The sequence below is a fragment of the Falco naumanni genome, chromosome 15 (assembly GCF_017639655.2).
Source record: "Falco naumanni isolate bFalNau1 chromosome 15, bFalNau1.pat, whole genome shotgun sequence".
Classification (NCBI taxonomy): Eukaryota; Metazoa; Chordata; class Aves; order Falconiformes; family Falconidae; genus Falco; species Falco naumanni.
In genome coordinates this window covers 7,252,204-7,268,437 of record NC_054068.1, presented here as the reverse complement: position 1 = coordinate 7,268,437, position 16,234 = coordinate 7,252,204, and the positions used below count along the sequence as shown (strand labels likewise).

Here is a 16,234-nt window from a genome sequence, read left to right as displayed (position 1 = left end):
TATGATACTGTTGGCTTACAGAAGAACAGAAGTGTACTTGAAAGGAAACTAGACAACTGGCTTTTTTTTCTCCATTTTTGCTTTGGTTGGGAAGCTGGTTTGTTGCCTAAAGCTACTGCTGATGCAAAGAGAAGCTTTAGAGAATGAGTTTGCCAACCCTGTTTCTCTGAACTTGCAACACTTTAAAAATATCTGATTAAAAAAAAAAAAAAAGCCCAAGGGAGACAGTCAAAGATAAATTTTGAATTCTCTGGGCTTCTTTCTGATCACTTGAGTAAGCTTGTCTAAGAAGGTGTGTTAAAAATATCAATGGTGTGTGTGTGGGGGAAGCCCCAGAGTTTTGGGGATCAGCTGAGAAAAAAATGCCCCTTAAAACAGCTTTCAAAACCCAGTTGAGACTGAGTATCTGATCAGATTTTTTTATAAATCCAGTCATGTTTGATCTTAACGCTGGTACTTTTCCAGAACACAAACCCTTCAGAATGTGAAGATTAGGTAGAAACTAGAGTCTTTTTATGGTTATCCTTTCTACTGATGTTAGGTAAATTCTTTTTTTTTTTTTTTTTGGGGGGGGTGTGTGTGTGACTATTGTAAGTTTTGTTGCTGCTGCTTCACTTTAGCTTGCCTCAGCTTTGCTATTAAATAGAGACAAAGCCACAGTAGCATGCACGCAAATGTTATTTATTTCCTTAATAATCTATTCAAGTAATGTTTGTTATAAATAGACTGGCTTTATTTAAATAAAAAAAAAAGTTTGCTTATCCCATAGTGACTAAACATTCAGGAATGATTACTTACTAGGAAATAGTGTGCCCTAAACGTCATGTTGAATTTGACTACTCGGATCTGATCTAGATTTCATTGAGATGCTGGTTTGATGTTGACTCTATGTTGTGGGCAGATTTACTGGTTTTTTGCAACTCTAATTTTCAGTTAAATGTTTATTTTAGAGGAGTTTATTTTGCAATAAAAATAGTGTATTAACACAACTGCAGTCTTACAAAATATTTTTTTATCACTTATGAATATAAACATATGTAATTCCAAATAGAGTAATTTAGGTTTTTTACTAAAATTAGGAATATGAGTCATACTAAAATGAGTTCTGCTCATTTTGAGACAAAGTTACTCACTCAGCCTTCTTTTAAGATGTATGTAACTCTTTTTGTTTGACTTGACTTGGTGGTAGTACATGTAGATGCACTCTTAGGTGGAAGGCTTATTTTTGTTTAGAAAATGTGAAACTGTGTGCCGAGTTGCTGTGTATTCAGGTTCCTGTCTTCCCCAGTGATATGTTGTATGTTATAAAGGAAAAATTTATACAAACAGAAAAATAAATTCTCACATAAATTTTCCTTAAACATTGATTTATAAAGCCAAATGCTAAATTCTGATTTTTTTTTTAACTACAATAATTGATTTGTGTTAGGAAACTGGTTGACTTGCTTGCAAGAAGCAACACTGTCATTTTTAAAGACAATCAAAACAAAACATGGATTTACTCTATGCTTGAAGAAACACTGAGAATAAAAAATTCAGACAGAGTAATCTTCAGTGGCAGATGTGATACCAAGATACAACTAGTTGTGTTAATCTATGCAAATGTTTTTAGTATTGGTAAAATGCTACTCTAAAATGCCACACTTTTTTTTTTTTTTTTTTTTTTTTTTAAAAAATCCACAGAAATATGCTTGGGATCTGGTAGGAGCATGACCCTATCATTTAATAGATGAAGAAAGGCTAGATGAAACATGAAGGCTGAGACTTGGTGGGGTTTTTTTCCTCTCTGAAAGAAGTGTGTTTTATTTATACAGAGCTTTGCCATTAGTTGAAAAGGAAGATGCTTGTCTGAATCCTTTTTGACTGGGATTTTTGTTTGCTGATGTACATCTAATGCAAGGAGTAGGTATGAAAGAAAACTGGGATTTCACAGAAAATTCATTTTTTTTTCCTCTGATTCTCCCTCTCTTCCCTTCACCCTAATCCCTGGCCACTGTTCATCTAGTCAGGCCCCTAACAGAACCTGTTTGTATTTACATGACCTAGCAACTGAAAAAAAACCATCAAAACAAATCTTGATTGGGATGATATGTACAGTTTAGTATTAAATACCGGGTTTGGTTCTGTCTACCCCTATGTTTTAATTAAGCTTCTTAAAGAATATCTAACTTAATTCAAAACCACAGCTTCTCAGGGTAGCCATCTCTATGTATTAGGGGTAGGCATTTAATAGCTGGTGGGAATTGCCTTTACATAACTAAACCAAGGTCTTATCATGGGACATGCACCATCCTTGGAAGTGTTCAGGGCCAGGTTGGATGTGGCTCTGAGCAACCTGGTCTAGCAGAAGGTATCCCTGCCCGTGGCACAGGGGCTGGAACTGGATGATCTTTAACGTCCCTTCCAACCCAAACCATTCCCTATGATTCTGCAATTCTCTTAACACGATAAGTAGCTTGGATCTATATTTAATATGCTGTATGTCACAATAGGGTTCATTCCAGACTGGAGCTCTTGGCTTTTATTGCAATATTTATGTTGGATAGTAGCACCTCTACAACATGAAGGGTAGGAAATGTGGGTTTGATTTGCTGCTAGACTATACCTTTGGATGGCTGAGATAATTATCAGCATTGGGTTTTAACAGAGCTGAAAACTTTGTTCATATCTTGTGTCATTGCATTTTAAAATGAGTTGGTGGGCATCTTTGGATAGTACAACTAGAGTAGATACTAGATCTGACTGCAACTTTCTGGCTCTTAGGTGCTGTGTATTTTAAATGTATGTGCCTGATGTAGTCACTGATCTATATTTTTGTTTGCTTGTTATTAATTTAGCTTTCTTTGTCTCAAATGATGCATTTTTGATTTTTTACAAGGACAGTGAGTCACAGATCTATATAGTCACATCAATTTAAGGATGTTTTTTTCATATTTGTGCTTCCTTCAGATGAAACTAAGTATTTTGAGTTTTGTCAGTGACAATGCAATGCACTTACTGTTAAGAATAACTTTGCCTTGCCCAGAACGTTATATTGTGATGAAGTGTAATGTCTAATGAGTGTGTATTTTTAAGCTGGTTAGATGGAAAACAGAACCAATGTATTAGTCATCGTTTTTCATTTTGGTTGGCATTTTCTGTGGTTCATGGCTCCAAGAAAAACACATCTGTCCAATTTACACACAAAGGGAGAGGCAGGATGTATCTCAAATAACATCAAACTTTGCAATGAAAAATATCAGTATCTCTCATTACCACGTGCCTGCAAACACACAGAGACAAAGGTGCGTTAGTATTTAATGCAAATCGCTCATTTTAAATTTAGTCTTCTAAAAATACATTGGTGCTTTGTTTCCTTGAAAACTTGCATTTGGAGCAACTTGAATGGGTCTCTTAAGATTTTTATCGTAAATACCTATATTGAGCAGAGTGGTTGTGGCCAACCGATGCTGATACAGAATGCATGGTGCTTTTTGGGCTCTGACAACTGAGTTTGTCAATGATGTGGTGTTTTGCATATGGCTGCCATCACTCCATGTGACAGATCTGTTGCTTGTTGTACCCTTAAACCACCTGCACAGGCACATCATTGTTGCAGTATTTCAAACTGAAAAGAAGCTTATGTTATTCTAAATTCTTCAACACTTCAGAACATTTGAATCTGCTTTACTCTTTTTTTTCTGAGGTGTTAAATAAGATGATCTGATTCACTGTCACTGGGGTTTAGGTGTTCCAAGTTGAAATAAATCTAGTGATGTCGAGGAGACAAGTCTCTTCTCCATTTATATGTACTTCTCTTGGGTCCCAAAAAAACAAAGCACACCTAATCTGTTGCTGAGACGCAGCGGTTGGGATGAGAGTATTTTGGATTATAAAGAGGATTTTTTTGCAAGTTCTTGAGTGTTTAACCTTTTCACAACTCTCCTCTGAAGCAAAACTGGAGTTGCATTTCATGTAGAGTACATGTTGCATTTTAAAAAAAAGTCTTGTGTCAGGGTTTTTCTCTGGTTATTCTCATTTTCTTCCTTTTTAGCTGAAGTGGAAGTTTACCCTTGATTCAGGAAAAATGTACAGTTTTATTTTCAAAACAAAGGTGGTTTGAAGGAAGTAACATGATCTACCTGGAAAAATATTTTTGTGATACTTTTATTACTTCTGCATTAAAGAAAAAATAGTATGAGTATAATTTTGATGATTCGATATTGCAGATGAACCTTCTGGTGGTTGAATAAAAATCGTTGTGCCTTATCAGAACGTTAAGGGCTTAAAAAGATGCATACGTACTGGGCTCTGATGGCTTAAAACTTGGGGAGACTCTGCTGGTTCTGTGCATGCGGTACGTTTTCTAGGTAAGCTGTTGGATTGGTTGTGTAGAAACACACTGGCCAAATGCGAGAATATTTTTCTTCCAAAGATCTTAAAGTAAAATTGAAGTGCTATGTATTGGCCTCTTAGTTCAAGAGGAGGTGTCTAAGAAGTTGTTTGTTTTTTTCTGGAAGGAGCTCTGAGTAAGATGACCAAACCGCCCCCCCCCAATAGCATTCTTTTTACAATCTTTGTATCACTTCTGTCTGGAGGAAGGAGTTCTCTAACTTGCATGTTTTGTACAATATCAGTGTTTAAATGCAAACTCCTGAACTAGTGGTTATGCTGCCCTTGAGTGAAAGAGGCCAGAAAGTATTTTTTCATTTATGTTTAGTGCCAAGAATGTTTTAATTAAGGTTTCAGATTTTCTAGATTGCAGAATTAATTTAAAAAGCCGTTGCTTTTACTTTATGAAGGTTATATAAAACTATTGATCCTTCCTGAGAAGAACCAAATTGTACAAATAAAAAAACTTCCTATTCATTGGAAGTTGGATTTTTGCTTGCAATATCGTAATACCCTATATGGGAAAGAAACTGTTCTTCCAGCTACTAGTTTATCAAAGAATGATTTTGTATAAGTCTCTTACCCATTTTATATTAAAAGCAAATATTTCCAAAACTCCCCAGATCTATTCCGAAAATTAACTTGCTTCGCTCTGCAAATGGGGCTTCTGGCTGTTTATAAGAACCCGGTAGACGTTTGCTGCAATTCAGAAGGCAACATGGAAGTTTGAAAACAATGTAGTGGCAAAAAAGAAAAACCTGAACGCAGCTGTGAAAGTAATACACACTTTTAGTGATAGAAAAAGTTTGTGCTTATAAAATCAGAGTTGGTTTCTGCTGTTCTAGTCCATAAGTAATCCATCAGTATATGAAAGACCAGAACTATGTAACACAAGCAGACTAATACTTTTCACTTCCAATTCCACAGAACATGGATCACTTAACTTGATCTCGCTATGTTTACTGGAGTGGAAGGGGAGAATGTTTTGTTCTAGAGTCCCTTTTAGTTTACATTCAAACTGCCTGCGACATAGAGCCCAGGGAAGGCTGGACTCATGCTAGCTTTATTCAAATCGTTACTCAAACACATGAGAAGGTATTTTAGAATCTTGGGGCTTCCAGAGCTGTTCTATCAGTGGAGAGACAGGAAGAAATGTTTTTGAAGAGACTAAATATGAACAAACCCTGTAGGCTTTTATATTGAGAGTTAAGCTGTTGCAAAGAAAGATAGCATCACTGTGTTTCAAGTGTTGTAAATGACAGATCCAAGGTATCCTGGAGGGTTTGGGAGAAGGTAGAGAAGCTGAAGAAAACTTGCTATTGTCTGAAATGTTTTTAATTTCATCTTGTGCATTCAAGCTTTGTTATACCTGAAATAAAGGAATGTTTAAAAACATGTAAATGCCTGATGCAATTTTTTTACAAAGTATCCCCCAATGATAAATGGACTGTATGATGTCTATGTTATTTAAATAAATTGTTGAATTACTCTTCCACTCAGTGATTCCCTTTGTTTTATAGAGGAGGTTGCACTGTTTGACAGAGCCATATACTCATCTGGTGTATGTTGACACAATGTAGTTGGCATTAATTGAGCGATGCTAACTGCTCGTTAATTGAGATCGTTAGCTGAAAATCTGTCCCAAAATTCAGTGATAGTAGTCGACTGTAGATGTGAGAGCATTGAACAATAGTCATAGAAGACACAGAATGAAATTGAGTGCGAATTTTTGAGTCTTTATGAAAAGCACGCTGTTAGTAAAGGGCTGAAGGGTTTTAAATGTCTGCAGTGGATCCTATGGGCTTGTAGCTCTCTTGTTAGTTCTCTACCGGTTCTTAGGTTAGCTGCTGATAGAGAGCTGTGCCATAATGCTGATCCTCATGTATGTCTGAAACATGATTTTCACCTCAGTGTCAAATTAGAACTAATTGAGCTAGAGCAACAGCAGCAAGGGTAGGCTGTATCAGAAGATTCTTGCCTCTTGAGATTTCCAGAAGAATCACTTGAAATTTATTTTAATTTTATAGAACGCTTGCTCAACTTTGTATAGATTATTTAAATATGCTATGATGGTTTTTCCAAAGTGTATATTATTTAGACATACTGTTTTTCTGTCACTTTTGATGGAAGTATGTTATCTTATTCTTCGTAATTTGCTGTCCTTGATGCTCAAGTATATTAGCCTATGCTGTTTTTCTAATGTAGTTGTTCCTTCTTTAAAAAAAAACAAACCACTACTAGTATATAACGTGTGATTTTCTGTAAGAAGATAGTCAAGTCTTGTGGCTTTTTTTGAGCTGCCTACTTTGAGAACTGAAGCAGGGAGCAGTAATACATTGAGGCTGGGCACGGTTTCCTTTAGCCGTGTATGCCCTTTGCCAGCTGCTGCGGGTGGGCAGAACGTGAATGCCCGTAGTTCTTGTCAGCAGCAGGCTGTGTTGTCTGGTTTACCTGGACTAAATAGCTCTGCAGCTGCAATACCCTGGTACTATGGTACAGGGAAGATTCACCATTGGAGGCTACGAGTTGTTTGCTGGAAAAGAACCTGGTATCGTTGCTGTTAATGTTCCCTCGTTGCGAGAGCGCTGTGTCTGTGTAAGAGAGCACACTGGTGGCTGCGGTCTCGGATTAAGTGCAATTTTAAAGACATCTTTGGTTCTTTTGAAGGCCACAGAGTTGTTCTTGTGTGGGTAGATTTAATAAGAGCTCTGGTTCCTTAATTATGCACATCCTTAACATTGTTATTGAAGAGTTTTCTTTCTGTTTAGCCCTACTGTGGTGATTATTTTTTTAAAGGCTTTACTATTATTTGGGTGTTTATGATGTTTGTGCTTTACTTTGGTGTATGAAAACACATTCCATGTGTAGTTGGATTCAATGTAGTTTTTTAGATTGGTAAGCTTTTTCTTTACAGAGTGTAAATAGTTTTGTACTTTAAATACCCAATCCCTGTGTTAGGCTGAAGTTTTAAAATTTACGTTGTTAGCAAACTCAGTTTAACACAGTTAATCTGTTTAAAAAGTTTTTCATCCTGCTAGAAGATCTTCCTTCCCTGTTTAAGGTATGTGACACTGGGGGAGGAAAGAAACATTCGTTTTCATAGAAGAATCAGAGAGCTAAAGCTGTAAAAGGACTTGTTTCAGGTGTTTCAGTTAAAAGTTGCGTTCTTCTAAGCTCCTGCATAATTCTTTCTTAAACTGCAAAGATACTTAATTGTACTGCTTAATGAAGATTTTCAGGTCTGCGAAGAATTATTTTAAGGACATATATAAAAATGTTGGTCTTGAGAGTCAGTGAGTTGGTGGGTAGATTATATTTAAATCCCAGTGAGCTCTGAAAAAGGTATTTTGTTACTATTTCTTCTTGCTATATTCCATCTGGTAGATGGTCTGAAAAGATGTCTTATGAATTATGCTCCACACTCAGTGATAAAAAGATAAGTAGTAATAGTTTATATACAATCTCTACCTGTAACCAGAATTGGAACCTTGTGGATTGGGATACCTGGATTTGTTTTTCTCCTTTTGCACAAATCTAGCTGTCCTAAATATAGTGCGAGTGTTCGTGAATGAGTTAGTAGTTCAGAATATGTCTCATCGGGAGACACATTAGCACTTGACCTGTGACAGTATTTTGACTAGAAGGATGGACTGCTGCTTAAAAATCCTCTAAAACGAGGGGTTTTTTTTCTGCACATAGATTTCATTGAAGGATCCGGAACGTGTCTGCCTAAGGGTGAAGAATTATCCTTTGGTAGCCCAGAAAGAAGCAAGTACATACATCCTAAAGAGAAGTGTTCTAACACTGATCTTGACGTTTGCAGGGAAAAATCAAGGTGGTAATAAAATTAACTAAATTTGCAGCATGTAACTTACTTGGTTATATTTTCATCTTTCTCGGTTTAGTTTATAATGGGAATCAGTTACTAGCTATAACAAAGAATGGCGTGGAATTTATTATTTTGCAGGGTGACATGGGGTAGAGTTAGCAAAACATCATCATGCTTAGTTAATTGAACTGGCAGTCAGCTCTAGATCTGTGTATAACAGTGGAAAAACTGTTCTTACTCCCTGGCATTCCAACTAGTTTTTAATAATATGGTAAGCTGGTCCAAATAAGTGGTTGGTGGTTTTGGTTTTTTTTGTGCAAAACAAGCAGCATACAGCTAGCTAATAGTATTCTGGTATAAGTCTTACGTTAGTTACATGAAAAATTCTAGTTAAAGATGCGTAAAGTGGAATGAGAATGGGAAATCTTTGCATATACTGTAGCTGAATTCATGTGCATGCAATGAATTACCCAGGTAATTAAAGTTGCTTGGTACAATGAATAGCTTTAAAAAAGATACAAGAAAATTGCTTGGACTTAAATACCGTAAGTATGTAATTGCAGAAAATGGTATAAATTCATCTTGGTGTCTGTTGTTTCCATAATGTAAGTTATGTCCTGTACTGTAACTGAAATTTGTTGCTCCGGGGTGTTTTGGAAATGAGACAGCCCATTTTAATAGGCTTTTTGGTAAACAATTTTTAAAAAGAAAATGAACATGCTTTAAATGTCACAAAGCTAAACCATATACTTCTTCTCTAACTTCCTCACATGCTCAAATTGCTGGGCATTTCATTTTGATTCTTCATTTTCTAGTTTAAGCTTGTCTAATTGGAATTCATTAAGCTATGCTATGCCTCTTTCAGCTAGATGGAAATTTCTGTCATTGTTATAGTTCTCCATGGAGATGGGCCCCAGTGATACCGTTGCTTACATCACAAATGCGTAGTAGGTCACCCCTGATAGAAACCAGTTTCTGGCTCAGTTCTCTGTGGTTTATGGGCATTCTGTATTCCCAGGAACTCATCACCTCCTGCTGTAAATTCTCACAGATTTTTTTTTTAATTAAATGAAGTTTACCTTGGACCAACTTTATGCAGCTTTTCATTAATGAATTAAACAGTGAAACAGAGTATGCTTCCAAAGCTTGCAGATGATCTTAAGGTGGAAAGAGTTGCAGCTCTTTGTGGACGGTTTTATAATTTGAACTGATCTCATTAAATTGCAATACAGTCCCAAATTAACAAACTGAAATTAATTTGAAATCTGAAGTCTCTGTTTAGAAAGGAGAAATGAAGCGTCCAGATTCAGAAATGGAAAAAAAGTCTTAACATTATTGCAAAAAAAAAGATTGTGTACAGTCATTTAGGAATTCACTGTGAAACTTCTATGGATGAAAGAAAACAAACAACAAAATACCTGGGGGTATAGATTCATGCTGCACTTTTAATTGCAGTGAAGTATGAACTGTCTGTCTGCTTCTTTCAGATTTAGAAAGAATGTGCTCACAGATGAAGTCACATCAATGAGTTATGTGAAAGGGAATTTTTCAGGGATTATTTTTTTTTCTCTGTCATCTGGTACATCCAGTGACCTGTTTAGCCTCATGATTCTGTAACCAACGTATTGAAGCTGCATGGTATTTGACTGATTATTTGTAATGAGAAGAATTGTGAAAAACTGTTCTCCATAGATCAGTTGAAGATGGGACAAAACCTGAGTTAATTTTACATGGATAATTTAAAGAAAATTTTAGCAAAGATTTTAAAGTGTGTGGATAATAAAATACACATGTAGATTACAGATCTCCTTAGATAAAATCTCATTTTCTAAGTACCAGCTTGATAACCCCTCCCGGGAATGGTTTAACACTTGGATACTTCTCTGGTCCTTGGTTTTGTGGTCCACAGATAGGCTGATGTTCAGATTGGAACAAGGAGCAGTTATCTCCATGTGATTTTGGTTCTTACCCCTCACACATCCCATTGGATGATCCCTCTGCCACAGGTGGTCCTCAGATTAATGAATCGGAGGTTAACTGTGCATCTAAAGAGCCCAGAGCTCACTCTTAGAATACTCTTACCACTTTGAGTGTGATGTTGCTAGGCATGATAGTTCTGCCATCTTGCCGTAATTCATTCTTCACTGTCGGGCAAGTAAGGAGTATGTGTAATCCTGCTCTGCTAACAGCTGAAGGCACAAAGGCAGATAAATTGAGTCTGATTTTGGAAGATCCCAAGTCTGTATTGCACAAAATATATACAACTGTTGTCCCAAAGGCCTGCTCAAATTGAGGTGTCTGCCTTTTTTCATATGTGCTCTTAAACATCCAGGTGACTGTCAAACAGGTGGTCAGAGTGCAGGTAGTGCCGGTGTACTTAAGTGCACGGCTCACCTTTTCAGGTAATTTTATAGCTCTGTTTTGTTACCAAGACCTACTTCTGACTAGGAAAATGTTTTATCATAGGTTTTGAAACTGCCAAGTCTCTTGCACTGCATGGGGCATATGTTATCCTGGCCTGCAGAAATACGTCAAGAGGCAATGAAGCTGTACAGCGCATCCTCCTGGAATGGGTAAGTGAACGTTTGTAGTGTCCAGCACTAAGCTATGTTTTTCAAGATGTGAAGTCTTTTGTGCAGTACAAGCAGTTAAGTAGATATGACATTGCCATGCAAGAATCTAAGGAAAAAGGGATTTGTCTTATTTTGTAATATCCTGTTCGGTCCCTGGTGTATCAGTGATACTTTTCATTTCGTACAACTGCACTGGACTGCAAGGACTCACATGCTGTTGTCTGTTACATGCAGATGCTTTGTAATGGCGAAAATGTTGGAAAGACCCACTGAGGCATGTATTATAGTTAATAGGACAGGACGTTTCCAGAACCAAAGTGTGTAACTAACTGAAGGAGAATGTTGGATGGCTACAAACTTTTCAGAAGGGGTGGGCAAGGAAGGAGAGGCAGTGGGGTAGCTCTATATGTCAGGGAGTGTTTCGACTGCCTAGAGCTGAAGGGTGGTGACAGTAGGGTTGAGTGTTTGAAAGATAACGACAAATGTTTTTACAAATACATTAGAAATAAAAGGAGGGCCAAGGATAATCCTCATCCTTTATTGGATGCGGTGGGGAACATTGCCACAAAGGACGAGGATAATGCTGAGGTACCCCTTGCTTTCTTTGCCTCGGTCTTTAATAGCAAGGCCAGCTTCCCTCTGGGTACTGAGCCCTCTGAGCTGGAAGACGGGGATGCGGAGGAGCAGAATGAAGTCCCCACCGTCCAGGAGGAAACGGTCGGTGACCTGCTGCTCCACTGAGACACGCACCAGTCTGTGGGGCTGGGTGGGATCCACCTGAGGGCACTGAGGGAGCTGGCGGAGGAGCTCGCCAAGCGTCTCTCCATCATTTGTCTACAGCTCTGGCAAACTGGGGAGGTCCCAGTTGACTGGAGGTTAGCCAGTGAGACACCCATCTACAAGAAGGTCAGGAAGGATAACAAGTGACAGGACAAGGTGAAACAGCCGCAAGTTATGTTGGTGGTGGTGGGGGGAAGGTTAGGGAAAGTTACTATTTTGCTCATACTTTTTATACTATGACAGATTGCAGAGGAACATCCTTACACTTTTCAAAACCAAGAATGCTTCCCTCCTTTTCTTTCCCAGTCCATCAGGCCCACAGCACTGCTGCCAGGCAGTCTGTATTTTTCTTCCATTTTATCATGCAGATACAAGCTCTTCAGTACTGTGTCTTCCCTTGTTTCTCTTTGACTACTAACTTTGCCCCCTCTTTTTTATTTTTTTTTTTTTTTTTTGTCATTCAGTGTTCTTAATTCATTCCTCCGGTAATCATTTACTACTTGGTAAAGGTGGCAAGGTACTTTTGTCAGAGCTTGCTGTGACTGCTGACTTCCAGGAGATAATCTATTGATACAGCTCTATACGCTTAAATAATAAACTGTAGGATCAGATTCTTTGAATTTTATTTCTTTCCTGATAAAAATTGTGATGAGTGTTTTAGCTTTATTTCCCAAGCTCTGAAAATATTTCAAGTGCTCCCAGGTGATATGGAAGAACACTTAATAGTATTAATATTTACACATCAGTAGTCTAGAGATAATTATAATTATTTATTAGTACAAAATAAACAGTGCTTATTTACAATTAAGTATTTCCACATAGGTGATGCTTATAATATTGCTAATTTTTGTAACCACAAGTTTCTTCAAGGAACAGTCTTTGTATTTAAGATTTTTTCTCTTGCCTGGATGATACTAATGATTTACAGTAAAGGATTAGGAGAGAAAAATATCTTCCTTTCCCCTTCAATAGTTCACATTAAAGCGCTCTTTTTTTTTTTTTTTTTTTTTTTTTTTTTTGTTTCAATAGCATGGTAGTCCAAGAGAATTCCAACAGAATAGCATAATGCAAAATAGTAGTGTTGGTTTCTTAAAGTTCACCTGTCTGTTCTCTTTCAATAGAACTGGATTTGGTGATATTTTGTTTTCTGAATTTGGTAGCCCCAGTCCAACTAAATATATCTATATGTATGTTTTATCTAACTAAAATAAGGCAGTACTGAGTACCTTTCATTTGAAAAATAACCCATTATCTCCTTAATTTCGAAAATATTTCTGAAGACACTGAAGGCAATGGGAGTTCAGGAGTACTTGTCTTAATACCTACATTATATCACCAAAAGTTAATGAATTGTTAATTGAATGAAGATCACTGAAGGTCAAATTACTTCAGAAACACTACATATATTTACTAACAGTTTTCAAATTCTAATTGTTCAGGAAAGAATCTCATCTGTAAACTGGGTAGCTGGAAAACCTTCAATGCATCTTTGTAATGGCTTTGTTGTTGTTTATTGAGAGGGATTAATTAACTTTGATTATTGCACTAATATTATGGCACTTTGACAGTCCCTCAAATTTATGACTCTGGGAAAATAAACAAATGAAATGCAGGTGCTGGAGCAGAAAGAATAAGTTATTACTGAACTTTAATTACTTGGAGTGTGTAACCAGGGGAGAATTAGTTGATGAATTACAAGATGCTTAAAATTTACATCAAATTGTGAGCAATCTTGAGGAAAACAAACACAAAAACCTGCCCCAATATCAGTTACTGAAAACAAAGAGACAAAGATTAATTTGATTGATACTAGTATTAAACTATTGATGTAAAATATTAATTTTTAGTTTATAGATGTAAGTATGGAGCAGGAAGTTGTTAATTGAAAATTCTTTCCGAAAATGAAACAGTTTAAGAAAAACATCAACAACCTCTGCAGTATGGTTCAGATGAATTCTCAACATGTAGCTGTAACTATCCTGCTATAAAGAACTTCAAAGCATCCACAGTATTTTGTCTCCCTTGTTCCTAGAGAAAGTAAAATTATTGAAAGGAAATTGAAATTGAAAACCAATTTAAAAAAAAATACAGCTGTTTAGGATGCAGCCTTAGAAGCCTCATGTTCATGTTACAGGTTTGGCAACAGCAGCGTTACCTGCTTGGTTTATGTTATCTTGTAAATTGTTCAGATTAAATCTCTGAGCTGCGCTGTAAATACTGTCTTCCTGCAGTATTTTGAGGGGTGGAAATTTGGTAAATGTGTTTCTACTCTTAAACTGAACGTCTAAACCCCATTTTCTTGTAATGTGCATGAACTGTACGGCATATGTAACAGTACTTGGGGAAATCATCCAGCTTGTTCCCTTTGAGTATATTTGTGACATCCTTGTCTGGAATGCCGTCAGTGAGTGTCTGCGGAAAGACAGCTCCTCTTTGGGCCTGTTGGGCTTTTAAATATGCTGGTAGGCAAAACCTGCTGGTTCAGTCTGCTTTCGGCGCAGGCTGAAAATCAAGTTTATAAAGAGAAAATGGGACAGCTAAATGGCTTGGAAAAATCCAATTGTTAAGATTTATAGAAACCGGGAAGAATAATGGGAGAAAGTGTGACTTTTTCAGATTAGTTGCCATAATGTTTAAGAAAAATTCAAACTGATCTTAATTGGCTGTTGGAAACAAATCTAGAAACTGTTTTTTAACAATTCATGCCTGAAGAGCTGTTTTTATAGAGAGTTTGAGCCATTTGAGTAGGGATTACCTGTGCAAACTTGCTAATTACTTTTGGTAACTGACATTTGTTTGCTACCTGCAGTACTCCAGTTATTTTCTTTCTGAACTACAGTGCAATTTTTCTGTTACTGCAAATAAAGGTTAATTGCCTTATGTAAACTATTGTGACAAGTTTTAATGTGACTGGTCCAGCTGGTCTGTCAAATATAATTTTTATAGAGCGGTATAGTTTATTATATTGGTATAATCTGATGTTTTATACACATAGAGAGAAAGGAAGAGAAAGTATGTAAATGCAGCAGATAAAAAGAGAGATCAGTATAGCTTTACATTTGATATCTTGAAAATGAATGTTCATGCGCAATGATGTTCAATATCAATTTAAAACTGTTTGATAATTTCTTGCTCGGAAAAGAGGAAATTAGAATTCTAGAGTTATGATTCATTTTAATCAGAAAGAAATTGTCAAACATAAATCTTTTCTTGAGTAGTGAAAAGACCTGAAAGCAGCCAAGAAAAAATATCAATACTTTGCAAAGGAGGAATGATTGTTCCAATTCGTAGCTTAATTGACTTTAAGACTTAATGAAAAACACTACAGCACTGTTTGTACACATAGTTGCTCTGACGAACATTGAAATCTATGCTCCAGGAAGAGAGCTAGGTAATTTATTTTACATTATTATTGATATAATTTCCTAATTGACTATGAGCAGAATGTTTGGATAAGTCTGTGTAGCTCCAGATGTTAGCGGTATTCTCAAGAATATACTTAAGAATATGAATGAATAAAATATTTCATAAGTCACAGCTTTTCTTGCCAAGAAGCTCTCATTTATTTATTCCTGTCAAATCGTCTTTGAAGTAGATATTAAAAGATAAGTTGTAAGTTTAATATTTCATAAAAAGTATAATGTTTCTTTTGTAATTATTCCTCAGTGTTAAGCCTTCAGCTACATCAAAGATTAGAAACTATAAAAAGAAAATGTGGGTTTGTTTTATATGCAGAAACTTAAGGTAGGGATGTGACAAGAGAAGGGAGAATGGCTCTGAAGAACACCAACAAAATACATGTGACTCCTTGCTGTATTCCTTTCCCCAAAGCGTTCTTCACCTAAGGAGTGATTTATATTCTTGCTGATTAAGTAACCGAATAAAATTAAAACCTGGTGAGTCTGTGTATTCCAGTTGTAATCTTGTAAAGCGTAGAAAGATGAGAAGCAAACTAGGCACATTTATACAGAACATGGGCAACAGTTTTTGTGTGTCAACTGTGTGTGTTTCCCCCTCAAGGAAGGGGGACTGATTTCCCATGTAGTCTCCACTGGTGTCCTTGGTTTATGGTTGTTTGTGTATGTAGATGGAGTACAGAATAGCTCTGGAAAATTATTTCTGTCTTAGTCTCTGGGTACTAATGGATGCTAATCTTGATACAGGAGATAAAGTTTCCCTTTCTATCTGTTGGATGCTAATTTTGTAAGCTTTTTCTGTAAAATGGTTAGACTTAATACAGGATTTCCATACCCAAACTATATAAGACTACATTAGAAACGGCACAATAAATTGTTCTTGGAATTAACTTATGTGAGAGATTCAGGGAGGACATCTCACCATGATTAGTGGCAGATTTTAATTTATGGAAAAAACTGAAGAATGTGTAAAAGATGGCTTTGGAGATGTGGTAAATACTGAATGGAGCCACAGTCTGTTAGTACAGAATTAAAGAGCTTCAAAGCAGTGCTAAATAAACGCTCTTAAAAAGTAATCTCTTCAAAACAGAAAATATTTCAGAATATCTACTGGTAGAGCACGTGCATTGATCTGAAAATATTATTTCCAATATTGTCTTGTTATTTTGTAATAAAGAATTGTATTGTTTCAAAGCATAGTATTCTAAAACTATATATTATTGGCTTACATGCCACCACAGTGTAATATACAGTTATAAAAGCCT

The 16,234-nt window shown here is 36.4% G+C and overlaps 1 protein-coding gene across 1 annotated transcript in view; it reads left to right on the top strand.

The window, feature by feature from the left end:
• The window catches only part of WWOX (WW domain containing oxidoreductase), a 531,430-nt gene that overhangs the window by 19,521 nt on the left and 495,675 nt on the right, over positions 1-16,234 (top strand). Inside the window, exon 5 of the mRNA XM_040615101.1 lies at positions 10,667-10,773. Coding sequence (XP_040471035.1) covers positions 10,667-10,773 — 107 coding nt within the window. The remainder of the gene's footprint in view (positions 1-10,666; positions 10,774-16,234) is intronic.